The sequence below is a fragment of the Cololabis saira genome, chromosome 22 (genome assembly GCF_033807715.1).
Source record: "Cololabis saira isolate AMF1-May2022 chromosome 22, fColSai1.1, whole genome shotgun sequence".
NCBI lineage: Eukaryota > Metazoa > Chordata > Actinopteri > Beloniformes > Belonidae > Cololabis > Cololabis saira.
The window spans coordinates 15,253,850-15,281,605 of NC_084608.1; the positions used below are offsets into that span (position 1 = coordinate 15,253,850).

The window sequence follows — 27,756 nt, forward strand, 5'->3', positions numbered from 1 at the left end:
GTCTGTCTCAGTAAAACTAGTTACAGAATAACAAAACTCTTACTTTAACTATCTGGACTTGTAACCATCCCAAGTTTTCTGGGGATGACATTTCATTGGTTAAGTCGGATTTATGCTGTGAAAAAGCTGCAGTGGAGTCCTAACACATAACTTATCATCTTGTTGTCGCAGACATTGAACTAATCTGTTTATCTCTCCGCCTTTAAAGCCAAGTGACAACAACTGGTACTGGTAGTGGATCAGGAAAGCCCACCTCACGTCACCACAGATGTGCTAAAAACTGTCAGTAATTTTTATGTAGTTGGAGCTACATGGAACGTTTAAAGTGTCATACTCATACTAATAAGTAATAATACGTTTCATGAATTTCACAGATTTTAATAATATTATGTAAATAGCTGCACTTTTACTGCCCACTTAGACCTCTAATGAAGAAGTTGACCTCGTAATGTTTGTAAGATTAACATGGATCACAGAAAGGCATGCTCTTTGTATAATGAATCAACGTGCAAGATAACACAAAACATTTAAGATAAGACGTAGAAAAAAAGGTTTTCTAACTGAATGATATTTAATACATCTTTAGCCACTGAGTGATAATCAAATTCATAATTAAACCATTAATCAGAATCAGTTTACATTAACAGTCGTGCAGCATGATAATTAATATAGTAGTTTGACTATAATTTAATCATATTATAGTATACATTTCAGTTCAATTCCCAATATTACTGTTCACACACAAACACATAATTACCTCCGCAGCGCCTCTCCTCCTGGCTGGAGCGTGCAATAGAAACTTCTGATAAAGAAGAAAAAGAAACACAAAAAAGGCAAAAAATATTAGCACCAAAAACCTTGCACGCACGCACGCACGCACAACCTGTTAGCATTACAAAATGAACTCCTCAAGGTGAGTGTGGGGATGGGAGCAATGCTTACTCCAAAACAGATAATCATAAAAACTCCAGAAGCTAATCATGGCTGTGGCACCTGGAGTAGTTTATGAAAAGTATCAGCTCCCATTAAAAGGAAATGAAGTACAAGATGCTGCTAATGAACCTTAATGGATTACCTTTCCCATAAAAAAGGGATGGATGATAAGGTAAAAAGGCAAACGGGTAATTCTGTACAGATCTATGGACATTTTAATGAGTATTATGTCCTCACTAATTAATTCAGAAAGGTTATGAATATATGTTTCAATCAAATATTTATTCTATCTAATAATTAACTGCCCCTGCTGAAGTTTATTAAAATGACAGACAACACTGCTTATAGTATTACCAGTCCAACGATGTAAAGCACAACTGTCGTTTGTTACAGGGAGGGGCTTTAATGATCTCTGTCCAGCAGGAGGCAGAGATCAATTCTTTTCTGTATCTCACATTACAGACAGTCAATAAGGAGATGCCCGTCTAAGCACATGTCATGACTAATGGTTTGTGTGACAAAGAAGTGTTTACGTGCCGTACATTCAGGAGTATTCATTTCTATCCTGTGTAAATGTAGATAACCATCTTAACCTGTCCTCCTCTTTATTGAGTGCAGTAACAGGCAGCATATTACGTTCATCAAAGATTAAAAAAAAAAAAAAAGTCTTGTTTTACATTTCTCTGTAGGACTAAATCGCATTCAAGACTAATTTAGATGGCCGCAGGAGGATATCAACATCAATGACTGGCAGTACTAAAGAAATAAAAGGGTACATTTGCAAATATCACTGCAACTTGCCAGTTTCATGTAAAAACTGTGACCTTGCCAGGCCCAACAGAAGACGGGGGAGGCAGGTTCAGGAGGTTTTTTTTTAATCGTTAATTATGATTGTCATGGTGGCAGGTATTTCTCCCAACACAATGAAGATGCTAATTTCCACAGACCTCACTGCAGGAACTTTCATAAAATAATACATTTAATAAAAAATATACATTTGTAAATTCTTTTTTCAATCAAAGACCACAAACTATCTGAATTAATGCACAGCTTTCAATTTGTTTACAAAGAAAGTGGTAATTGTATTCTTAATGTCAGTAAACAGACATAAAAATAGTTTGAAAGGGTTTAGTTGTAAAATATTTCAATGAACACACACACACACTGCTTAAATTTCTGTTTAAGAGTAAGTTATTGTACAATAAATACTAATAAATAATTTACTTCAATCACGAGGAGTGCTTGCGTTCTGTACATGTTCATCATTTTACTTATCAATAACTCTATTGATTAATCCAGCCATTAATTCAGTAATTGGATAAGAAATATTTTTGCCTCAGTAAAATGCATATGTAAAGGAGCGTAGTTCACTAGCTTCCATTTCTACGACCTACATTTAAAGCTCTTCATGAGCTCCAAAGTTCTCACTTACACGTTGTGACCTGTAACTTTTAGCTTCTGCAGAAATAACTGTCATATAAATAGCTATATTTAAGGAACTATATTCTGGTGAAGAACCACTTCCTTGGTGCAGTGATCGCCCGCGGCAGCAGTGCTGCCAGGTAATACACAAGTTTAATACATTATAAAAGTATACTAAGACAGAAATGTCATGTCTCCGCTGCAGGGAATGGGACCACATGTTGCCATCGATGACACGGCCCGCAGAGTAAGAAGGAGCTCCAACCACTGAAGCATTTTAAGTAGTAATACCAGTCTGCACTAGGTGTTTTAAAACAAACTGGAACAAAAACACCCTTCGTCAAGTGGACTTCATGGACAGATGTTCACGGAGTGAATGATAATAATGGTTCATCATATGGCATAATTTACTACATCTTTTATGCTGTATTATAAATTCATATTGTGTGTAACGGTGCTCATGTAGGCTGACGTTGTATTTGTTACTTCTCATTTTATAAAAATTTCTACAAAAGGTAAATGTAATAGTTACAATATGTAAATAAAAACATTTTAAGGTCATTAGGAAGTTTCTTTTTATTCCTTATTTCAATATACCTCCAGTGGCTATGCTAATCCATGCTGACAAGGCCTTCATCAGACAGTTATTGGATGCCCAGTGAAGAAAATGATCAATACCTATTTATCGAACTCTGGGATTGACAGCAAAGAAGCTCATTTGTTGTTTTCTTTGGTTTGTGTCCTCATCTAGCCTTTTATTATTTTCCCTCCTTTTCCCCATTTCTGCACCATAGAAGAAGATTGTGCAGAAGTAATAATCGCCATGTGATCACAGAATTTAGTCAAATGAATGAAATGAAGCTTCGATGCAAAGAGTTAACATTAGTGATTTTTTTTTTTTTAAACCAGGTCAGTTGAGTTTCTCCATGAATCATTTCAGCCCTCGTGTCTGCACAGAAGCGCCAGTGCGATGAGACTCACAAACATGTTTTTGACTTTCCAGCGTGAAAACATCAGAGCTCAAGGCTGAGCTTTAGGATGGTCACTGTTGGAGAAAAATATTTAATTGCAGCCAGTACGGCAGTAATAGTGGAATTGTGCATGATGTAAATTCCCACGTCATCCTGACTGTTAATCTGCAAAGTAACTCTCAACATTGATTTTGTGGCAGTATGATACTGCAAGACTTTAAACAAGTTTTCTGTTAGCGCTTCTTCTTTCATCTTTTCAAAGTGATTAGTTTTTGTTTTATCCTTTTTTTAATTTAATGCTTTGAAACTTTAGTCCTATTTTGAGAGAATTTGTTCAAGCAGCAGACAGAGAGCTGCCGTTTCTGCAGGCTGGCAGCCCTGGTAAGCAGTTGTTCTCTCTGTGAAATCAATAGTATTTCTCTTATTGTAGTTTACCAGTTTTAGTATCTTGTACTATCGCATCTCCTTGAGCAATGAGGATGCGATTGCCATAAAAACACAAGTACCACAGAGGAGCCAGACCCCCTTCTCATTAAGAAATGTAAAACTGCTGGTAAAAAAAAAAAACATTTTCTGCATAAACTCACAGTCATCCTCAATTCAAGACAAAGTTTGTTTCCTACAGCACCCCAGAAAAAGCCTGAGTTGACTAAAGTTAAAGTTATAAAAAAAAACCCTCAACTATCACAATGTCAGCAATAAAAAGAGCTACAATGAGCAGCGGAACATAAACAGACAGAAAAAAGCCCAAACTCAGTAAATAAATGAACTGCGTTGTCACAATCAAAGTCAAGACGTCTTGTCCAATACAATATGAATCTAATCCAGAAGTTTAATTGGACTGTTCGTAAAGGCGACGCATTATGAAATCAAAACGTTTTATGTGCTTGAAAGCAAATATTGAGGTGTCTAAATATATTAGCGGCTCAAAAACTTAGAATAAATGAATAGAAATAGAGCAACACAGCCTTGGCACTTTGTTGATATGAATAAGACAACCAGGGGATCCTCCAGACCTTGCAGCAGGAAAAGTTCAAGTATGCGCAACTACAACTGTCAGTCAAGTATTTATCTGTCAGTGTGGTGTGAGCTCTGTTTTGTAGGTGCAGGTGGGAGTTCTCCCACATGAGAATAATGTGATTCAAGTCTTATTGAACATGATTTCAGTTCAAATTTAACTCGGGATAGTAGCTCCAAGCTGTAGGAAAGAAATCAAATAAGGTTCTCTCCACGGAGAACATGGAGCAATCGCACAGTCCCCATTTATGTGGTATTTTAACCAAACCGTCTCATAGACACTCCACAAAGACACTGTGAAATTGTAAAAAGGGCTTACTATATCTCCTGTAAGGATAGAACCTGAGTTCATGCCCCCGTGTAATCACTTCCCACACTCAGAAGTCCTTGTGCACAACTGTTTTAATCCCAAATGACCTCCAAGAGGGCTGCCCTGTCAGTAAACCTGACCCCTGCACTGATGCACTCCCTCAGCAGGATCAACAATGCATTTCATTATCACAAAATTATGGGAAATAAACTGAATTAATTCTGCAGACATATGGTGGTTGCTGGTGCAGAATGCTTCTTGCTTATATTAGTGTGTTAAGTTATGAGAGATGGAGACTTTAATAAACTTGGATGTGCTGGTGTGATCACCTGGTATAAAATTGGAGTCAGGAGAGCAGGGCCGGGTCTCGCTGCTGTTTCCTGAGCACTGGTTTCCAGTGGGGAAAAGGACATCGCAGTGACGCACACGCAGCTGGGAGCCGCTGGAGTCGCAGTGGGACCACTCCGACCACCTGGACCAACTCTCTGGAAACAGCAATGGAAAAAGGCGTATCTCACAGCTTGCGTGTGGGAGTGTGTGTCTATTTGTGTGAGCGTCTGCGTCGTACTGACTGACGGTGGATATTAGTGATGCATGAGCGGTCTCTGACAGGCTGTCAAAAACTACAGAAAATAAGCAATGAACATGTAATGGATTGGTTGTCAAGCTTGTCGTGTGTCTGCGTGTACCTGGACAAGCCTGCGTGTTGCAGAGCGCCTCCTCAGTGTGCAGACCCAGGCAGATGTCCCCTCCGTACGCTGGTGGGGGGTTGTTGCAGTTCCGTGTCCTCATGTAGTGTCCCCCTCCACACGTCACTGAGCACTTGGACCATGAAGACCAGCACGACCAGCTGCCATCCACTGAAAACAGAGATGTTGCAGTCAAGTTATTAAGGCAAAAAAAAAAAAAAAAAAAAAAAAAACAACTAACTTTTCCCTTCGTGGCAGATGGACTGCAAGAAATTGAATATTTCACAGTTTCACATTCTCTAAAGGAGTGGATCCTGAAAGTTGTAATTATAAGAAGTCGTTCCAATCTATTTTCAACAGAAAGAAGAGTATTGGAGGAAAAAGCAGCAACATATGTGAGAGTATTTTAATCATGATGTGTCAGAAAATGTGCCTCATCTGGCTGTTTCAGACAAATGCTGAAACTCACACGTGATTGATAACTACAAATAATTTGTGTGTTGTGCCACCCTTCATGTGCAGAGATACACGATCAAATAAATGTAATAAAAGAAGCGGATGAAGGAGAAATGAAAAAAGATAACAAAAATACAGAAGCAACAACAACAACAGGAAACCAAGGCAATCTTTCACATAACCAGCAGCAGCAGGGGTAAATATTCTACAATTGCCTCTTTAAAAGCCTCACTTCATTTTTACTGAGAGAAATTCCCTTCTTGATTCCTTTTAAAGACCTGGCGATGGCTTGCAGCTCTAAACAGGTAATTGATGTTGCTGATGCTTTTTGTCATCTCGGTGTAATTTCTCTATCACAGAGTGACACTTAAGTCGATTCGTGGCCCTCGATGAAGGATCGTCTCATCTGAGGCACAGATGCAATAAAAAAACATGAATTCATTTGTTTCCAGACCGGATGTATGGAAGACATATCATCCTCTCTCTCCTTCGTCTTCACAGCGAACTAACACATTTAAAAGCAGTGGATTATCCACGGGAGCATTACAATTGGTCTACTAGCACAGTCTGCGTACTAAGAAATGATATCTCACTTTCAGAGGGGTGCTAATTGAGTATGCATTAGTATTCACTGCAACTCAGGCTGGGATAAGTCGGTGCCTTGGGGGGGCAGAAGTGTTGAGTTGTTCATCAGTGCACTGTAACTATGGCGTTATTACAGTCAACATCAAAGAATAGGTGTACTACATGCATTAGAGCAGGGATGCACGGCAGGGGAATCAAACCCAATCCAAGTGTCATTTCCCTCAAGGAGAACGCTTCCATGCTTCTAGATAAAGCATATCTGATGCTCTGAGATCTATCTGCTCTTTCACTGAATGAATTAACAAGCTGCAAGGACAGAATTGATGGCCATTCAGTATCTTGTCGACTTTGTTTGATTTCTGCCTGGAAACAGTTACAAAGACAGATAATGGATGCTGGAGATGACGCGCAGATCCAGGATTTCAGCGAGGATACCAAAGCATTTCTTCAGGGTGCTTGATTAATAATCATCTGAGATGAAGTCCTCCTTGCCTGTTAGGCGGCCCTGCTGGATACGGGGTGGGCCTCATGCCAAACTGAGTCCTAGATTCTATTAAGACGGCTTACTTCCCTTGTCAGACAGAGTATTCTTTTAATTAGAAAGCTTCCTTTTGCCTTCCTCCGCCAGACAAGTGTTGAAAATGCATTGTCTCAGGGCTTTTCACAACAGAATAAGGCCTCCCATAGCTGGCAGCACAATTATCCAGGAATGTAATTACACACTAGAACCACAGGGATTGTCTCTCTGATTCATGGTCTAAATTGGGGTCTTCGTCACACCTCTTATCTATAACTGATTTCTTTTGTGGGTTCATATGATGACATTTGTCACTGTGATTCACTATACATTAATCAAACAGTAGAAGAAGATGTAGCTTAAATATGGTGTGGAGTAGCTGGTATTTATTTGAGAGTGAAAAAGAGAATTTGCCACAGTGCTGGATCATGACGTTGTAATTGTTATCATTGTGTCTCCTATGCTCACTGTGCCAATTTAGATGTTTTTTTTTCCTTTTTCTGAATCTGTGCAAGTCTTAAACACTATAGCATAAATAGCAGCTTGCATATAGTTTACATTTACACCTGTATTTCTTACCTGGACAGGGGGTGATGTTACACTCTTGGTACTCCTGTGCTGGACCGAGGCACGTCTGACCTCCGGACCGGGGCTCTGGGTTACTGCATGTCCTCTTTCGGCTCCGGATCCCACGGCTGCAGTCTCTGCTACACTGAGACCAAGAATTCCAGGATGACCAGCCGCCGTTCACAACGTGGCCAGAGATTCTCCCGAGACGGAGCACTTCGCCTGTTTGGTGCAGAGACGTGGAACAAGACTCACAATGAGACTCTTTATATCTTACATATTTTTTTTCTTTTTTTTTTTTACCTTTGTGATGATTAAGGTATGATATCCTATCCTCAAAACCCTTTTTCTTCTAAGAAAGCACCTACTGACAACATTGTGGATATTTCTTTTGAAAAGCAATGAAACTCAGTTTATTTGAGAGTATTTGTGCTCAAGAAACTTCACACAGATGGTGAAGTTCAACAAAGTCCAATCAAATCAAGTACAATTATAACCCAGTTGTATTCCAGTTAAACCCAATTTGTTACAATCTATGTATACTCTAATTCATTATAATTAAATCCAGATTAAACTTATATGAAAGAATTAAACCAATAAAAAGGGAAAGAAAGATACTTATTAGTTAATGAAACCAACAGATTTTGTAGATTTTTCACTTCACTTCAGTCCCTTTTCCGAAACTTGCAGACGTTAACAGTGGAGAGGTAAAGCGTCCTGTTCACAGGAAGCAGAAACAAGCTCATGAAGGGCAACCATGTGCCTCAGTCCATGCCCTGAGAGGGTACAAAGTCAATAGCAGCGCTTTACAAAACGAGGCTTAGCTCAATTTGTGATGAAAGAGTGGGAAAGCAGACCTCTAGGCTTACGTTGTTTCCAGACTAGTTCATGCTGCAAAGCAAATGCCAAAACAGGGCCCTCATTGAACTTGTCATTGTGTAGTGCAATTTGTTCATTAAATTTATCTAACACTAAACCAATATTTCAAATAAACAGAAAGGTTGGTTCATTAATTTAAGTTTAAATTTGGTTGCTATGGTGGAAGCACGTGTCTGGGGATGGAAATGTTATGGATGTGCCAGATGAATGTCAATTAGCTCTTACAATGAGGTTAACCTGCCTCTCCTGCAATTGTTTGATTCCGAGACAAATTCAGGTACTGTATCTATTAAATTACTGTATTTCTCATACCTCCTCTGTACTTCCTTCTGAGATCTAATTAGCAAATGTTAGCATGCTAACGACTTCCTCAGAGCCGTACAATCTGGCCTATTTAGTTTGCTAATCCGTTTCAACTTAACAATTGCCTTTCATGTGCTGATCCAGTGTATCTTCCTTTCCAAATGCCTTTCTGTATCTGCAAACCTTCTCCCGGGTTTCCGATTGAACCTCTCTCAGCTGATGACATTAGCATCCATCCATCGCCCTAACACCAGATCCTGGCTGCAGTAAAATGTAACAATGTGATCAATTATATATTTATAGTAAGAAATCCTTTTAAATTGAAGTACCCATGCTTATGTAGTTCGAGCTATACTTGTAATTTAAACATTCTTGGCATGACTCTAGACCCAAATTTAAAGTTTAAGAAACATGTCAAAAAAATGGCTACAATTATAAAATATAATCTACTTAATTTTAAATACATCAGAAATTGTCTTTCTCTGGATGCAGCCAAGATATTTATGCACGCAATGATCCTGTCCCATATGTCATACTGTATCACCTGCTGGGGGCAGGCTGGTGACTCTACTCTGAAACCTTTGGAGTCTTTATATAAACAAACTTTAAAAACATTAGACAAAAAGCCAATTCGCTACCATCATTGCAGAATACTTGAGAAACACAACCTATTGAGCTTTGTGAATTTTAGGTCATTTGCCAATTTGTGCATGGTTTTTAAAATTGTAAATGGTTTGGCCCCACAGCCATTGTGTGACTTTGTTCACAGTCGCTCGTTAAGCTCCATCAGGTCCATCAGGTCCACTAGGATATCCTCAATACTAGATTGCACCATACCATTTCGCCGCACTGTAACTGGGCAATCAGCTTTTTCGGTAAGAGCCACAAAACAGTGGAATACCTTACCTGATACTGTAAGGAGCAGTAGCTCTCTCAGAGTCTTTAAAGCCAACCTGAAAAATCTGTTAAAAGCTGCTCAGCTCTGTAACCATTAATTTGGGCTCTCTTCGGGGTGTGTGTATGTGGGATAAGGGGTGGGTGGGTGGGGGACGTGTCGGGGTGGGGGGATTGCACGCAGATGTGTGCAGCCATGTTGTTTTAAATTGTGTTATAAATAATCTGTGTATTTTTCTTGGTATTGTATTACTTGTTACTGTATTTCTTTTTTATTGTGACCTTTCAAGGGACTGCAGATGCAAATTAGCTTAAAGCTATAATCTGGTACAGTGCATCAGATGGCAACATTTATGTTTTAACTGTACACTGTCCCTTTTTAAATAAAATTGAATTGAATTGAATTGAATTCAACCTAGAATTATTTTGTTAACCTTACTTGATGCATCTGATAATTTCAATGAATAATTTTATATCAGTGTGAAATAGGCTACTGATTGACTGATCACTTACAATATTATCAGGAAGCATTTTTATTGTAGAAATGAAAATATCCCATAGATGCAGCTTTTTAAACGTCTGAATTTGCTGCTTTTACTTTGAATATTTCTTAAATGTAGTCAGTTTAACAAACAAATCAATTAATTAAACTAACATAGACCAGCTGTGAATTATAACAGTGACGTGTACTAAATATGCATGAGATGCAGTGTATAATAGTATAAGACACAAAAAGGGCTTTCCTTGCGCTGTGAGCGCAATCAGAACATTAAGGTTCAAACGTTGTTAAACGGGCAGTTATCAAACAAGTCTCCGAGTTCCTCTCTCAGAACAACCTCCTTGATCCCATTCAGTCTGGTTTCAAAAAGCTGTTACTCCATTGAAAGTGCTCTGTTGTCTGTGATGGAGGCTTTGAGAACAGAGTCCTTGGTTGTCATCTTACTTGACCTCCCACTTACCAACCGGTAAACCACTGTATCTTGTTGTAAGTGGACGCAAACATGGGAACTCCAGGCAAAGCAAACTCATGGTTTCAATCCTACTATACTGGGCATTCATTCAATGTATCATGACAAGGGCTAACACCCTCACTCCATACCCCCTCCATAGATGGGGCCCCATGGTTGGGGCTGGGCCCCCTTTTCAATATGCACCACCACTTTAAACTCACATGGTTTCTCATGCCATTGCTACACTGACGATTCGCAGTTGTACCTGTCACTCCTGCCAGATGACTCCTCAATCTCGGGGCTGATCACTGTTTGCTTTGCTGATACTGTATCTCCTCTTGGATGAAGAATAGCCACCTTTAGCTAAATGTCTCTAAGATTGAACTGTTTTTTATAAATATTTTTATCCCGTTTTTTCCCCCATTTTATCACCCAGTGCTGAACTCTAAGATACTGTAGGACATATCAGCTCTTACCGAAATCAATATTCCACCAAACTGTCCATCTCTGTAAAAATAGATTTTTAACCTGACCAGCTCCTAGAGATTGAAACAACAACAATACAAACAGGAGCCAAAATCTGAACATTTGCTCTACAAAAATGACACCTTCAATCCCCACATCTTTTCAGTGATGTGAGTGGGCTTGCTTCATGTGTGCAACACCTTTCTCTTTTATTCCTTTTTACTGTACAATACAGTATGCATTACTTTCAACATATTTTTTTTCCAAAAATAACCAGCTCCCTGAGGAAAAAAAAACAGCAGCAACAGCTAAACAAATAATCAAAATTTCAACAATTGCTCTGCAAAAATGTCAGCTTTAATCCCCACACCTTTTCAGTGACTGGGGTGGGCTTGCTTCATGTTACAGATCCTCTCAAACCGGGGTTGCAGGTGAGAGATTACCACATGCATCTTCCTTCCAGTAGCACTGGGTAGTTGTGGGTCCTGGTTAGATTCCCGCCGGCCAGACCATTACTTCATGCCATTCCCCTTTTCTCTTCCCCCTATTTCCTGTCTCTCTCTCACTGCACATATGTATTGAAGGCAAAATCTCAAAGAAATAAAAAATCTTACTTTTTTTTTTTAAATCCTTTTTTTAATTTTTTTTTTCCAACCTCGCCGCGCCCCCCCTGCAATAGCGCCCCCCAGTTTGGGAACCACTGGTCTAAGTCATACTGCTACTCACTGAGCTCCACTGATTAGCAGTGTCCAAGTTAGCAAGTACCAAGTCACTGATGCTCTCTTAAAGGAGCTTGAGGCTCCTTTTAAGAAATGAGACTCTATAGCGCCACCCTTCACCACGACGGCCGTTGGGGGTACTGCAGCCAACAGTGAAGCCGGCACGGGAGAACGGGGAGAACGCACATGCAGCGTCATGTGACGTCACATCCGCAGCCCAGCGCGGGAAATTCGGGACCGAATTGCAGCACATTTTGCAGCACACAGCCTGTTCAAGACAAAGGAGAGATACACTAGAGGAATCATTCTTTTGGGTTTGGAACGCTTCATCTGACATTATTACTAGAAAACTTAAAATGTATACGGATTTTTTTCACAAATCTTGCCACAATCCGGCCTCAAGCTCCTTTAAAGAGTGTTTGCCAACTCTGCTACGATTGACTTGAACTCAATCTCAAAGGGTTGTACTGTAGCAGTCTCCACCAACCCTGTCCCTCAGGGCCCACTGTCATGCATGTCTTAGTTGTTGCTTCACTCCAGCACACCTGAATTTAAATGATTGGATCATCATCAGCTTGTCATCAAGGTCTACGCAGGTCTGTCAATCATCCATTAATTTAAGCCAGGTGTGTTAGATCACTCGATCACTGCATTCTTTGCAGGGATGTTGCCTGGCATTGTCAAACACAAGACAAATGCAGCCCAGTCAGGTCTCACAGACAGATCCCCAACGATGGGATCAGCCGAAGGCCATAAGTACAGAGGCATCCCACGCTATCTTCAAGAATCTCTTGAAAACACACAATCGCCTTAATCCTTTGCACTTTATTTTGTTGCACTTATTGGTTCACATTTCTGTCTACATTGCTTTAATCCTTACAAATCCTTTCCATTGACCTAGCACCCCATGCCCACTACGAGGTGTACATTTCACACTGTAGCTTGGGTCTATTCTTTGATTGATTCTTTGGATAAAAGTGTCTGCAAAATGTATAAATGTGAACACAATTTGATCCTTTTATATGAAAACCTTTACTTGAGTAACACTTTTATTGCAGGACCCATTTCATTTCATTTCATTGTTGCTGCTTCCTACTGATTCCACCGCCGCCTGCATGTGATCCATGGCCCGACTCATTTGAACAATACATCATTTCTAATACCAACACTGCAATCTTCACGATGTTCAGTCCTCAGCAACATCTTTTGTTTCAGATCCAGTCTCAAGAAAAGTTTCACCCTCGCCCACACTTAAATCAGGCACCGCACAGCCTTTATTATCATTTCATCCACCCAGTTAAACACAAGTAATCCCTCCGCCACCTCACTGCTACTTGCTATCGCAACTGTAGACACTTCATCTCTAAAAATCTTTAATTTCCCTGCTGTCCGAAAGGAGTTACAAAAATGTAATCCATCATTTATATATCTCTTTTTTGTCATTTTCTAAAGATGGATTCAATGAAAGCTAAGCGTGTTCTGTCAACACGCTCACTCATCAAACAACATCAGCTGACTAATTTGTGTACCCTCTTCTGGAATGAGTTGAGTGTTGGATTGCTAATGAAATCTGAAACGGTAATTTCTATTAAACGCTAATTACAGCTTGCATTAATCAGCCTCGTGGAAATGTGCCTTGTGTTGGGAGACGGAGAGCAGAACGAGCACAGAGAGAGAGCTTCTGGCCTTTTTGAATGAAGAGACTGAACCCATCTGTGTGAGAGAATGATAATCGCCTCCAGTGAAATTACTGTCACTATCAAAGCACTTTTCAGATGATTTACTCATACCCCAATCTATGTTGTAGTATTAGGACTTTTTCACATACAGATCTACATTTTGCACCTATGCACCTTCTGTGTGGACCATTTTAATACAGTTGAAACAGACGGAGGTTTCTGAATCTTTGGTTTCCCATCTCACCTATGAAACAGACTTCTCCTCTTAAACTTGAGGTTGTTGTTTACTATTGCCCACTCTATTTTCTTCACTGCTTCTCTGTATTCATGTCTTCTGCATTGTCTGTCTCTGCCATTATTACACTTCTTCTAGGTTTTTGCCTCGCTTCCTGTCCGTCCTCCAGCCTGGCATCGTTGTTTTTGTCAGTGTGTTCTTTTCACTGACAGTTATCGCAGCACGGCTGCTTTGTATTCTCATTGAAAGAACGAATATGTTTACCCAGCACAAATCCCCAACCTCTTCAAAACTGCAGCCGACCTTGGCAGTGCACAGGCCAGCTCACCCCAGCATCACACCGCCATGAGCGCTGACAGCCTGGTTGAGGACTCCGGGCGCTCTCTCTTTATTGATTCTGAGCAGGCAGTGTCACAGACAGTCCCTACTGCCACTGTGACCTATACTCTTTATCAAAACCTCTGGGGCTTAAGAGACTGGCCCACCGCTCTCAGGGTAGTACTACTATAATCATGCATTTCTGGACACACACAGGTGCAAACACACACAGAAATGCAGTACAGGTATTCACAAATGCAAACAAGGACCTTTTAATTATGCTACTGTCAACAAAACACACACTGCACTTTGCTCTCTCTGCTTACACAAGCTTTACCTTGCGACTGCTCAAATGTATTTTGCATATTTTCTGTGGTCCCTCAAAGGAGCTGCCTGGCCTCCTGTCGCCAAAACAAACAGCATGGTTCCCTCCCTCTCAAACAGCGACGACTGGGTGTATCGATCCACACACAGACGGGGAGAATTAATCCTCACTCTCTCGACGAGCTCGCCTCTGCCAAGGCTAAGGACACAGCGGGACATCCAAGGGTCCCCACTACAAAGAAACCAGGACGTCAAAAAGGTTCTCCCACTTTCTCAACCTCACAGCCAGATCGAAAAAAAACCCAAACACCAAACAAACTCATGAATGTGTCTCTGTGTGTGCCAGAGAATATAGTTTGTGCAGTTAAAAGGAAAAAAAAAGTTGCCTGCAATCTAATGCCCTGGATAGGTAGCGTCAATAAAGGGCTTAAGAAATGGCCAGAGATAAACATGGGGATGAGATGACATCTGTGAAGAAGCTTTACTTTAAAGAGGGAGACAGGTGGAAAAATCATTACTTATATTGGCGACAGGTTCCCTCAACAAAAATGTAACAGTGAACCACAATGAGAGAGAGAAAAAAGCACCTCTTTGAGGATGTCCTGCATTCTGAACCACCTACTGTATTTACTTTCCATTACTTCTCCTCCTCTGCTAACTTTTCCTTTACTTGAAAATGGGCTGATTTCTCTCCACGCACGCGCCTTTAGGTATGTTGTATGTGACAGTAAAATTAGGGTTCTGATTGTTTACAGTCACCCAACTTCGCATCGGCTTATACAGAAACCCTCTGTGGAGATGTTCTCATGGACGACCCAATTAAAGGTTTGTTGGAGTGCTAATAAAAAACCTTGAGGAGCGTGAATGATCAGACATACAGATGCAGTGAAATGGTCTTACGTAGGAATACACACTAACGGACCTCTTTATTGGGAATGTCTGTTAAATGTAAAAACCAACGGCGCATATCATTGGGAAAGGAGTACGCGTTCAATACCACAACAATTCTTTTAAACCTCTATAAAGAAAAATGTAAGCTTCATAAAAGTCGGCACTATTGAATGCATATAGACTCAATTAATATGGTTACTGAGTGTACTGTGTTTCTGGAGTTCCTCCAAGACAAATTCAAACGCTTTATCACACAGGAAGGATTAAAGTCTGACCTACACCTCAGCATTGTACGTTGGAACATTGTCATCCCTCTGATGGGTTTGATTACACAGAGATTTATTGTACTGAGCAGGCTTTTCTTCACTGTCAGTGTGAAATATTTGAGCTTACAAGGATAAAAGTGCGATATCAGACTAACTGCTAGGTAATTACTTTGCAGTGTTTGCAGAGTTTAATGTTCAGAGGGATTGACCGGGTCAATAGTCAGTTAATGGCTGCTTTTTTTCCTCTTTTTTTTTTTACATCATTAAAGTTCAAATTAAATCATTTTCCATGATTGCAACACGTGATATGCAACATTTCAATCTTTTGCCAAACAACAGTCTTTCAATAAAACAAAAACTACCTTCATTGTGTTTGTCGGCCGTTTACCTGGATGTCTTGATTTTCCAACAAGGTTGTTCATAATTGTGCAACATTTTTGCTTGGGCATCCACAGCGCACCGGAAGCACGCAAGGCGAGAATATTAATAATACAAAATATTTATTCCCCTGAATAATTTCCTCATTCAGGTTTCAAGTCCCCACAAATTGAATTTACGGTAAACTATGCTGTACTGAGTTGAGTATTTTTGTGAGGTAGGCTTTATGAAATTGTTAGCAAAAAAAATTAAATCATTTGCACTTTTAGATTAATTGGTTTTAATCTGCAAAACAGTATTGCTTATTATATCTGAGAGGAGGTTGTTACAGAGGCGAGGGGAAGAAAATAAAAAAAGCTTTGGCAACAAAAGTGTTATTCAGAGCACTCTCAAGGCCTGCCGCTTATCACTAACATGACAGCTGCATAATAGCGCTTTTAATTTCTAAACTTGATGTGTGAATATAATGCTCATGAAGTGAATTCAGGTGTGACATGAAGAATTACTAAACAAGCTCCACCAAGGTGCAGTTCCTTATTACTCAAACTTTTCTTCTTATGTGATAAAGGTGAGGATTTATGAATATTAATGTCCATGTTGAAAATAATTCTCCACTCACTGTGAAAATTGATAAACAATTTATGTGTAAAGGTGGCAATCTACATATGCAAAAACTATCCAACCCTGAGTCCCATAATAAAACTATTTCACATTTGTATTCTATGGCATTCCAGAATAATAAATTATTTATAAAAATGGGTGCTTTGCTGCCCCAATGTGCACCTCAGCCATGTGTGCAGCCTTCTCAGCACATTCGATAGTTCACGGATGTGGTTGTTAACTGGGGATTGTCTGCAAAATCAGAAAATCTCTCCCCACCTTCTGACCTAGTTCCTCCTGCTGTCTTTTTATGCTCCCTGCTCTTCTCGTTCTTTCTCTTTCTCTCAAGCCCCCTCTCTCCTTCGGTAAGTTACTATCTAAAAGTTATACCATAAAACCTAAACTGAGAATTTAGATGATAAAATTAGGTATAAACTGATCCAGGTCCATTAAGGGTTTGGGTTAAATATTGATCCATGCCAATGTATCATATCACTTTACCTTTACTTTTACAATTGAGCCTAAAAAATTGTTCTCCCTTAATAGGAAAACAGAAACTTTGTAAAAGGAATTTTTGATCTGACACTAATAATAAGAAATGTGTATTAAACATACAGTCTAGTCTAGTGCTTTCTGCTTATACTGTGTCCCTCCACAACGCCTCTGCCTCTGCTTCCTCCCATGAAAGTGGATTAAACGTTTGGGTTATACTGTTTGTTTATACTGTTGCGATGTATTACTGTACCTGTGTAAAGCACTCTGAATTTGCCTCTGTTTGTCCTGGCTGGCCTATAACCATCACTGAACAAAAATGAATAATATAGTTAATAAAATTCAACATTTTATGCATCTTATTCTCCACCATACCATCAAAACAAGCCAACAGAAGTTATTCAAACAAGAGCAAGTTGTATTGCACATCTGCTCTCTAGAGTCTGACCCTCCTGTGAACGCTGTTGACTTTGTTGCTGTTGGTATCAGCTGTTATGCAGCCGGAGACTATATTTGATAAAACTGCAAGTGTCTACATGTGCAGAGGGAAAGCAATCAAATAAGCAGTCTGCAATAAAGGCTGCTTGCAGCAGAGTTTTCACTCATCCGTGGATGTCCGGAGAGCATGGAAGGGTGACGTACGTGATAACGTGGTGAAATGTGGACAGAGATCTTCGCCAGACTGAGCTTAGAGACTGAGGTGCTGATGGGTTTCACTCTGAAAATAGTGTTAATTAGTCACCTCAGTTCATTTACACATCTATTACCCATCCCCCTTCTCTGAATGTATGTGAGCTATGTCTGTAACATCAACATGAACGTGAAAATTAGTGAGGTGGAAAAAAAAACACCCCAAAACCATTAAGACACCACCCTGGGTGCCTACCCACGTTGTCCCGTGTTTCCACCCTTGGAAGACGATATATCACACTAAATGACTTTGCTGGTATGTGTGCAAGCCACGCAGTCAGAGCCACAGCATCAACATCCATCTCCATCTTTTTAGTTTGCTTTTACAGCTTTACGTTGGCTGCTTTCTTTAGCTGTTGCGCCATCTCATCATGCTGTGATAAAAGTCGCTCCATCACAACAGAAACTGCAGCAAACTATCTCAATAGACTGCAGTAGACTGCAGCAATGAAATTAGCACTTTTGCCACAAGGTTTAAAATGGTGAATTGTCTTTGTCACTATAATGTGGAAGTACTGTATCCCACATTTGTTCCATGTGAGATTTATCGAGGCCCAACTGATCTAATCTGGCACGTGGCCCAGTCAAGATCGGTGTAACATTCTCCCATAATGAAGGATAAGTGAAAATCAGTTTGGTTTCTGGCCAAATAAAAGTTAGATTAAACTTATTGATTGAATACTCTCTGTGAAAATTACAATTAGACTAATCCATTTTCTAATTTGAGTCGTAAACAGGCTGATTTGAAAAACAAATTTGGCAGCAAATCAGGAATAAACATGAAAAAGTTATTAAGCCTATAATTGTATCCATCAGCGTCTGAACACACGACTCTGGTGGCAAGGTGACACATGCAGTTAGCTGTACTGTAACTTCACAGCATCATTAGGTGGCAGAGCTAATGCACAGCTCATGGGGCTGGGATAACATTACCTCAGCTGTTAGTCTGCATGGCAAAAAGAAGACAATCACAAAAAGAATCTGTGTAAGATTAATGCTTTTTACTGCCAGTCTCAAATTCTGACCAGAATGACTAAACCTACAATGTATTCAAGGTTAGCTACAATAGCAAAGTCGTCAGGTTACTGGAGACACACCTTTGACACTGAAAACTTGGGCTTGAGGCTCAACATAACTCTCTTTTGTTTTTGGTGTAAGTGAACAGAAAATAATAGGAGGGGAAATTCAAGACCAGAGTCTCGGAATTTATCCCTGTTTTTAATACAAAAACAGGCGCCACCCAAAACCTGCTGGCTCTGGCTGACACTTTGAGCAAAGACTGGCTTTTAGCCAACAAAATAGATTTTTTTTTCTCCCCCTGACATGCAATGATGTTTTTCTCATTACCTACAGAAGCTTGTTAAATGAGTTGACTGTGCCACCAAACTTTCTACCACGCTGTGAGCGCCACACCAAGGGCGAAGGTGAAGCAGGCAACGTCCCGCTGGCATTTCAATCTCACTCTGCAAGTCTGGTGTCAGGTTAATAGCAATTAGGTTGTGAACTCCATCAAAGGAGGAGGGCATGAGCTTTTGGTTTAACTGAGGCATAACAGACGGACACCGACACCTCGGTAAGAGCTACCTCAAGATGTGCTGCAGCATCATACTTTACTGCCGCCAGCAATTTAGTACCATAGAAAAGAAGTTGGGTGAACTGTTTTCAGTATAATGTCCTGCATTGCAGATTATTATTTTGACAGGTATAGTCTACAGCTTCACATGTATGCAAAAGTCTTGGGCTCGGATGATTATGCAACCTGCCAGCACTAATGCGACACTAATATAAGAGCTTCACATTTGAGAGAAAAGGATGAAAATATCTCGGTGACACCAAAGTGAAACTTAATTATTCATTTACTATTTTATATTGGTTTCCTATAGAAACAGGAAGCTCAGGGACCACATGCAGATGATGTATTGGTTCCAATAAACAGTGTATTCAGTTGTCGACTTGACTTTAAAAACAGCGAGACTGCAACAGAAAAAAGGAGTGCTGATTGTCGGGGGAGAGCGCCAGGCAGGATCACAGGAAGACAATAAGGACAGTGGAACGGTTTTCATCCATCAGATTCGTCCCTCAGCACTGTCATGTGTCTGTTCAGCGTCGGCTCATGACATCCACACAGAAACCCCCCCCCAAAAAATCTCTCGTCCATGAGAAAGCCCTGGCCTTGATACCAGATCATCTGAAGTAAAACACATCAGGCTGCTGACATGTCACTGTTTCTCCCTGGGAAAAAAAATAAAAAAGAACCCATCATTCATAGACACAAGCCAAATGAAATTACCAACTCACAACCTACAACAAAGGCGCCTTTCATCTTCGCAGTGCTTTGTTTTACCCGTGTGTGTCTGCCTCTATCTGCGTCAGATGCAAATGATAAACCACAGGGACGGATAGCAGATTTTGAAATGTTTTTTCGGCCTTGTATTACCAACGATTCATCGTAAAACTTGCACGACTGAATATTAGGAGTATATATTGATTAAATCTGACAGGAGTATCTGTTACATACTAGACATCTGGCTTTGCAGAGATCATTATTTGAATCATGTTGGTGCAGTGGGCTGGCCTTTAGTGGCAGGAAGAGTGAGTAATAGTCGAGAAGTGTTTTTGTTGAACGCTGACTCATGATGGACAAGTGGATGGTTCCAGTCCTAGTGACAGTGGGAGGATGACTTCCATGTGCATGCTGATTACAGCTAATACGTCTAGTTAGAAACTAATTGAAGATCAGACCCTGCTAGTCGAAGCTTAGCAACTTTATGCAGGCAAAGCATTAAAACTTTGCATTTCTCAACACTGTGGTGTAGCAGGAGAGATACAGTCAATATATTTGCTCATCGGCATATCAATGTGGCACTTCTTCATCCATAGTGCTAGTTCATGACTTCCACTTGGGGACAGAAGGGATAGCATCCTTTATATCCCTGGAACCTCAATGAGAAGCCTGCTGATTTAAACTCCTCTCTAACTCTTTCACTTGCCATCCTTTGCTTTTCTATTATGCTGTCATGTGCTAATAAGGCCAGTAAGGTAGTTCAGCTACCCACTGAAAAACACGAGGAAAAAAGCAATATTTGCTGAGGATTCAGAACCTTTTTTTTTAAATTATTCCTATACGGTGTGTTTTATGTTAAAATAAACATTTTCCAAGGTCACTTGCATTTCAGCACTTTGTTTTTCATGCCATAAAAAAACAAAGAGTAACACAAGCACCAGTAGTGGACCTGTCTGCTTTTATGATGGGGTATACTAAGGCCCCGTTTACACAGAGCAAAAACGGAGGCGTTTTCATGCGTTTACACGAAAACGGAGCTCAAAGTCACCAAAAACGATCATTTCTGAAAACTCCGGCCAAAGTGGAGATTTTCAAAAACTCCGTTTTCACGTTTGCGTCTAAACAGAGGAAAATGGAGATTTAGGCTTCAGAACGTCACATTATGCACCAGAAACGTCACCAGCGTCATGAGTGCGACCTGTGTTTACAATTAGTTTGGCCACCCTCAATATTTTCTTGTATTTTACCTGTTTTATATTCTAAAGTCACACTTAAAAGTAACTCCACTTCTCTGTCACTCCAAACGAAAGACTCTGGTTCCGTCTTGGAAGTAAAGCCTGAATTATGGTCCCGTGTTAAATCGACGCAGAGCCTACGGCGTAGGGTACGCGGCGATGCGCGCCGTACGGTGTGTGTCGCCGCGTACCCTACGCCGTAGGCTCTGCCTACCTTTTTCCTTACCTTTTTCCAGGATTCTGATTGGCTGGCATGACGTTAACAGCGTATTTATGCTGATTCGTGTAAACGAAGAGATTTTGAAAACGATCTCGTGTAAATGATGGAATTTTTCAAAACGTAGAGGGGGAAATATCCGTTTTTGGAAATACCCGGCTATGTGTAAACGGGGCCTAATATTTTTACAGTCTTTCTCACTTACTGTATTCGTTCATTAGGTGACATCTTACATTAGACAATATACCTTCTAGCTGGACACTTGTTGACCAGAGATCTGGACATCATGAACATTTCAGAGATGATTATCTAGTAAACTTTTGGGTGCGTTTGCACATCGAGAACACGAGTTTGGCAGTAAGGTCACCTCACATTAATTCACTTACATCCACACGGCTTTGCCACAGTGAACTGAAATGTACTGTTAGACAATGTGGAGTAATGCTTGAGCCACCAGGAAAGCAGGATCGTATGGGATAAACATCTTCATATTATGTTTGTTTATGTCTTTGCCTTCGTATCTGTAGCAGCGTGACGACTAAAGACACTGAGCGAGACATCGAGCCACTGGGATGCGACTGCTAGAGTGGGCAGCCAGAGAAGCTGATATGAAGATGGCACCGCTTAAAAGGTAACTGCCATTTGTCAAAACCTTATAATGTGAACAATGTATTAGGATGAATATTAATAGGAAGCTGGCTGAATGCAGAGATGTAATGATAGGCAGAAAAGAATAGAGGCTATGTTTTATAAATTGCCTCGTTTGGTTCAATAACGTGTCAAAATAGATATTCATGCAGAAAAGAATTATGCAAATAATAAGATGTTGGGTTTTTCTAGTCAGGCTTGTGAAATGTGATGCGATGAGAAAAGAAAAAATGCCTACAAAACTAATACATGTGTTTCATGACGAGAAAGGTCTTTAAATCAGAAGAGATCTTCACTAATTAACTCATCGGTATCATTAAGCCATGATCACTGATATGAAACAAGTCAGTATGTTCTATAAAAACTCATTGTAAATGCTTGGTTAAATCACATAGTTGTAATTTATCTCTCTTATAAGAAAGACAAATAGATATTTTAGTATGAGAGATGCAACGTGAAGGAAGAAAGAAGCTGGCAGGGAGGTTGGAAGGTGTTGATAACACGTCAATTATTGATTTCCTCTCTGTATTAAGAGGGGATTAACTCTCCTTATCTGCATGGCACACATGTGTCTCCCAAGTGTGAGTTAACAACATTTCTCTGAATGTCTCTGAATGTAATCGTTATTGTCAAATGTCAGGTGTGTCTCGTTGCTGTGATGTTCAAACATGGTGACATTCCACCTGAGCCAAAAAAGAGCTTCAGAGATGTGACAGAGAGGGAGTTTTATTAAGTAGCCAAGGGGGGGACGTCAGCAGGGCAGCGAAGGAAAAAAAGTCTTTAAAAGTTAATGTATCAACTTTAAATGAGCAAACACATTAATGACATGGTTGGCTGCAATGTAGAAGAAGTGTAAATGTATTCAGAAGTTGCTATGGTTACAGTCTCTTTTAGGGAGGATGTTTTTCTCAGTTGGAAGATTTTAACTTAAGTTTATTTGTACCAGTGATTTGTATCAAAAGTCATTTCAAGGGACTTTACAGAGAAAGTAAACAAGTTCAGTGCAGTTTGTTCACTTCAGATTATAATCCAATCATATTCTAGTTAAATCCAATTGTAATTTGTGTAGAATTTTAAAAACAAATGTTTATGCTGACAAACATATAAAGTCGAAGTAAAAGTGTTCCAAAGTGTCGGATTAAAAAAGAAATATGAGTAAGTGGTGACGTCTATACAATTGTGAATATTTTCTGTAACTTATTATTTTGCTAAATAAACTTTACAAACGAAAAGTAGTTGTAGCATTCATGAAAACTTCCTGATTGTACAGACAAAATCTACAAATCTACTGCGTGTGACCAAACACTGAGCTTGTGTAAATAAGGAATGGGCGTAAAAGCTGCTTTGCATTATCACTTTATAACCGTAAAGTCGTACATGGCCTGTTATTTAAACAATATGCAGATCTCTTTAAAATATGAGCTTTATCCATCAGGATCATTAGAAATATATATATATATATCGGTCTTCATTGATGGGCATTTCATAGATGATGTTGTTTTATTTTAAGTAGTGTTAAACATCACTTGGCTCCCAGATTGCACAGCAAAGTAACTCAAGGCTCAGATTAGTTTTCTATAATTACAGAAGACATGTAGTTTTCTGCAGCAGAGAGATTACTATATCATGCTATCCCCTCCGGTTGTACTCCATGTAGAGAAATACATTTTTGCATTTACCTTTACATCAAACCATTTTCCTCTTCGTTTTTGGACAGAATACTGCGTTAGTCACTTCTATCCAGGCCTGTGACTTGCCGGTTTCTGTCACACCCATCCACACAGAGCAAAAAATAAATTATTTTCTCTGCTCCACTTGGCACGTCTGAATAACTTATCTTCCTCTCTCTCTGTCTCTCTTTTTTTTTTTTCTAATGTGGGCCATGTAGATGAGCAGGATGGGGATTCACCTTTACATAGTAATTATCAATGCCTCACACGGAGGTCTCTGGGTGGGGGTTTATGTTAAGGAGGTGATTTATAAGCAAATCTACTCACTGATTTATGAAGACGTCTCGACAGAGGTCCACCAATCTCCATCAATCTAGTGCACACTTTTGCCACAGGCCCTTATACTTTTACTATTGCTTTAAAGTCAGTTTACATGCATGTTTGTTTGGGAAAATTTCAGATTTTTGTTGAATCAGTTTCATCCTATTTTAAAAGTTCTCTCCTCACATCCACAAGTGCTTGAATTATGTCCTTACAGTACAACAGAAATGCTTGGCATAACTTATGTAGAAACGTACTGCTTTCTTTCGGATGCCACAAGATAAAGACCGGCAGGATGTATAACATTAGCGTTTAGTGCGATCAGTTGCTTTTGGAGGTTTATAGCTCTGAACCAGCCAGCGTCAGCGTTTCTTATATTCAGCCTTTACTAGACGTCTCGGAGGTATTTACTGGCCACTGATAGTAAATACTGTTCATGTTGAGAGCATTATGTGTTATGTGGGTGTAAAAGACTCATAGTTGATGAGAGAAACAAAAGTGAGAAAGAGGAGTCATGTAACCAATGAAATTTGCCGAATAAGCAAAGTAATGCAGATACTTTTGGCCAAGTAAGTGATTATGCTTTGAAGTAACTCCTAAAATAGAGATGGGCCTGCTTTATAGAGTTTTTCTTTATTGTAAGCCGCCTCATGCAGATGGTACATCTTTATGGTTGGGCATATCATTCATTTTTGCCGCTTATCTTCTCAGAGAGATCTCAATGTCTTTTGCCCAGCTGTGGTAACTTATGGTAACCTCCTGATTTCAGAATGGTTAATTACTGTCATTGGGAATCAGATACCTTGTGCATCTTTAAGAGATGGATAGGTGGCGGAGGGCGTTTAAAATGACAGTAAAAAGACAGTTGGGTGCGCAGGTCCACAGATTCAGCCTCTAAACATCCAAACGGCTGCCCCACACACCCACATATAAACACACCAGCGCTCTCCAGATGGATGGCGAGGTTGATAATGGTTGAAATGAAGAAGCGGATCAGTGGAGTCCATCCTCTTTTTTTTTTCAACAGTTATGACTTAAACGTCCTCCGAGACCTGAATCACATTGAAGTGTGGAAATGAACAATCAACGGGGGACAGAGCGGAGTAGCGCACGGAGGCCTCGCACGCGGCACACGGCGGGTGTTGCCATCACTCAGATGTGATGCACTACAACTGTGGGAAACTGGCTTTTTGAGGATGAAGAGGCAGTTTCATCTCCCTCTCTGAAGTTTTTTCCATAAAACACACATGACTGAGCCTTGCATATGAAGAAAATTCACACCTTGGAGAGTTCCTGCTTGATGTTGAAAAAGAACTTTGTTTCAGCGGAACATTTGAACAATATATACGCACGACTTAACACAAGGCTTAAAGATGATTATCATTGACACTTCGTGTATAATGGAGCTATAGTCTCTACTAACAACTGATAATTATCAAAATAAGGGTCAAAGATTAATATGCAGCCTTATATAATTTACACTTCAGATTTCACAGTGTTTATTTAGACTTGTGAAAAAGCACCCATATTTCTTGAATACGGTTGCCACATTAGCTTGCAGCACACCACCACCCGCCTGCCGGAGCCTGTGGGCTGCTGACGTCCAACAACACTGACTGACGTCTGAGGTGACTGCTGAACTCACTGCCTTGTGCTTTTTAGTTGCAATTAACACCGAGGCTAATTTGGTGTCAGGTTTTTCTGGTGACAACCTGTAATGAAACACGTTGGGTCTGCGACTTCCTCCCACTAATCAGAATCAAGCAAGACCTATTAAAGCTCAGCTCTTTGTTCTCTTATGTCTTAAATGCAAGTCCGTCGCTACCCTGAAAGCCTCAAGTCTGCCGTCAGGTTTCCTCTGTGCTCATTTAAACCCCTTCAGGAACATTTAAGCGCTGGCTTCAAAGTGTGGCGGGAACAACTTGTACCGGCGACAACACTGACGCAAAGACGGCCGTTAATAAGACAATATTTGGAGAATGAAGATCAAAAGAAAATCCCACCGTTGGTGTACATTAAGTGTAACCTCGGAGATTACCGCAGCATGTGGCTCGTGAGAGAGGTGGGCGTCCGACCACCCAGACACACGGATGAGCTCAAAGAGATGGGGGACTCTAAACATGAAAAAAAAAAAAACAGCTTTTCCCTCGGAGGCGGAGAGCAGCGCCATAAACAAACTTTAACAGCCGCATCTGTATCCGAACCTTCTTTGCTGTGGTGTGGCACCCGTCTCCTCTCTCATACGGAGGCTTCCTCCAGCAACATAAACAACTTGTCAATTAGCAAACTGTTTGTACAAACATTTACAACATCGGGCTCTCCAGGGGCGTGGCTCTGCAAACAGCAGAGATGCATCAAGCGTAAGAGTGTAATTAAACTTTGAGAATATACGTGTGTGTGCGTGTGCGCGTGTGTGTGTGTGTGTGTGTGTGTGTGTGTGTGTGTGTGTGTGAGACAAAAAATATTGCGGGGAAGCTTGAATCAGCTGTAAACTGCTGATCGGCTTTGTGGATAGGAAGTTCATTAACACGTCGGATGCTTTGATCCGCTGATAAAGTCTGAGTGGATGGGATCACGAACACAAAGCAGGTCTGATCTCGAGCTCCTTTAACTTTTCCAGGGCACGACCAGCAGAAAACTTCTAAAAGGCGATTGTAGGAGCTGATGAACAGCTACGCAGCGAGCAGGCACCGCTAAAGGCCAAAGGACAGCAACCAGCTTGTGGCGGCCCAGTGAGCCGGTTGGAAAGCGATAACGAAAACAACCAGAGGCTGATACGGCCGGAAAGAGACCATCTGTCTCCATCTTGCACTCACCGTCGGTGGAGCAGCCCGTGGATCCGTCGCTGGAGCAGTAGCGCATCTCGATCCTCTGTCGGCCCACTTCCAGGAGGCTCGGGTCCGGGATGCGAGCTTTGCAAGTGTAGCGGAAACGCTGCTCGTAGTGGCCCCCGTTGTCAGAGATGTTGACGGGTGTCCAGGGAGTCCAGGGCGTAGTCTTCTTGAGTTCAGGACAAGGCAGAGTGTTGCACGACTGATACTCCTGCAGGATAAACATGAGGGGGGAAACATTTCACTACACCTAACCTGCAGCTTTATTTCATGCTCACAGCAGGCAGGTGAATCTGACACATCTCGAGTAGGAAGACATAATCACATCGCTAAAGCAATAATTAGCATGACAGAGATGTCTACTGTATTTCCCCTCCATAATGAACAAGACAATTGCTTTTGAAATTCTCAGCTGTGACTCATGAAATTAAACACCTTATTTTACAAGCACATAAACAACCTTTCCAAAGCGTGCGCTGTCATTCAGCCTTCAAGCCCTCTGGATTCAGGTTGTGGCTGGTTTAATGCAGCATGTTACTGGATCCGGGACCACTCGCTTCCACAAAAATACCTCCTAAGAACCAACCAGGGTGCCAACATGGCTTGCCGCTCTGCCAGTACACAGTGACAATAGATACATCCCCATTAAATGACTTCCTGAACATGACAAGAGGCAAACAAGCCAAGCAGAAAAGGTCATTGATCAAGCTTAATTTATATCCAAGGAGAATGGACGGGAGATAAATGGAGCTGTGATGGCGGGCGGCTGACAGAGAAGGAAGCAAAAATGCACAAAAACAAGGAAGACGAGGTGGTACCGTTGGCAACTTTTCTTCGCATCTGCAATTATCTTTGCCATCCAGCAGTAAAAATGAATAACGCAGCACTGAAGCTCCTATATTATAAGGCGTGAGACTGATACTTGAATGCTGTAAGTATATATTTCCTCTGCTTCCTTCAGCCAATATTCTGCTTCCTCTGTGGTGCTATATTTGATTAT

The 27,756-nt window shown here is 40.6% G+C and overlaps 1 protein-coding gene across 1 annotated transcript in view; it reads right to left on the bottom strand.

Moving 5' to 3' along the window:
* sema5a (sema domain, seven thrombospondin repeats (type 1 and type 1-like), transmembrane domain (TM) and short cytoplasmic domain, (semaphorin) 5A) overlaps positions 1 to 27,756 on the bottom strand; it is a 158,687-nt gene that overhangs the window by 7,304 nt on the left and 123,627 nt on the right. Inside the window, exons 16-20 of the mRNA XM_061713089.1 lie at positions 26,742 to 26,967; positions 7,480 to 7,689; positions 5,343 to 5,513; positions 4,983 to 5,138; positions 758 to 802 (exon numbers count right to left, since the gene is read on the bottom strand). Of these exons, the coding sequence (XP_061569073.1) occupies positions 758 to 802; positions 4,983 to 5,138; positions 5,343 to 5,513; positions 7,480 to 7,689; positions 26,742 to 26,967 (808 nt within the window). The remainder of the gene's footprint in view (positions 1 to 757; positions 803 to 4,982; positions 5,139 to 5,342; positions 5,514 to 7,479; positions 7,690 to 26,741; positions 26,968 to 27,756) is intronic.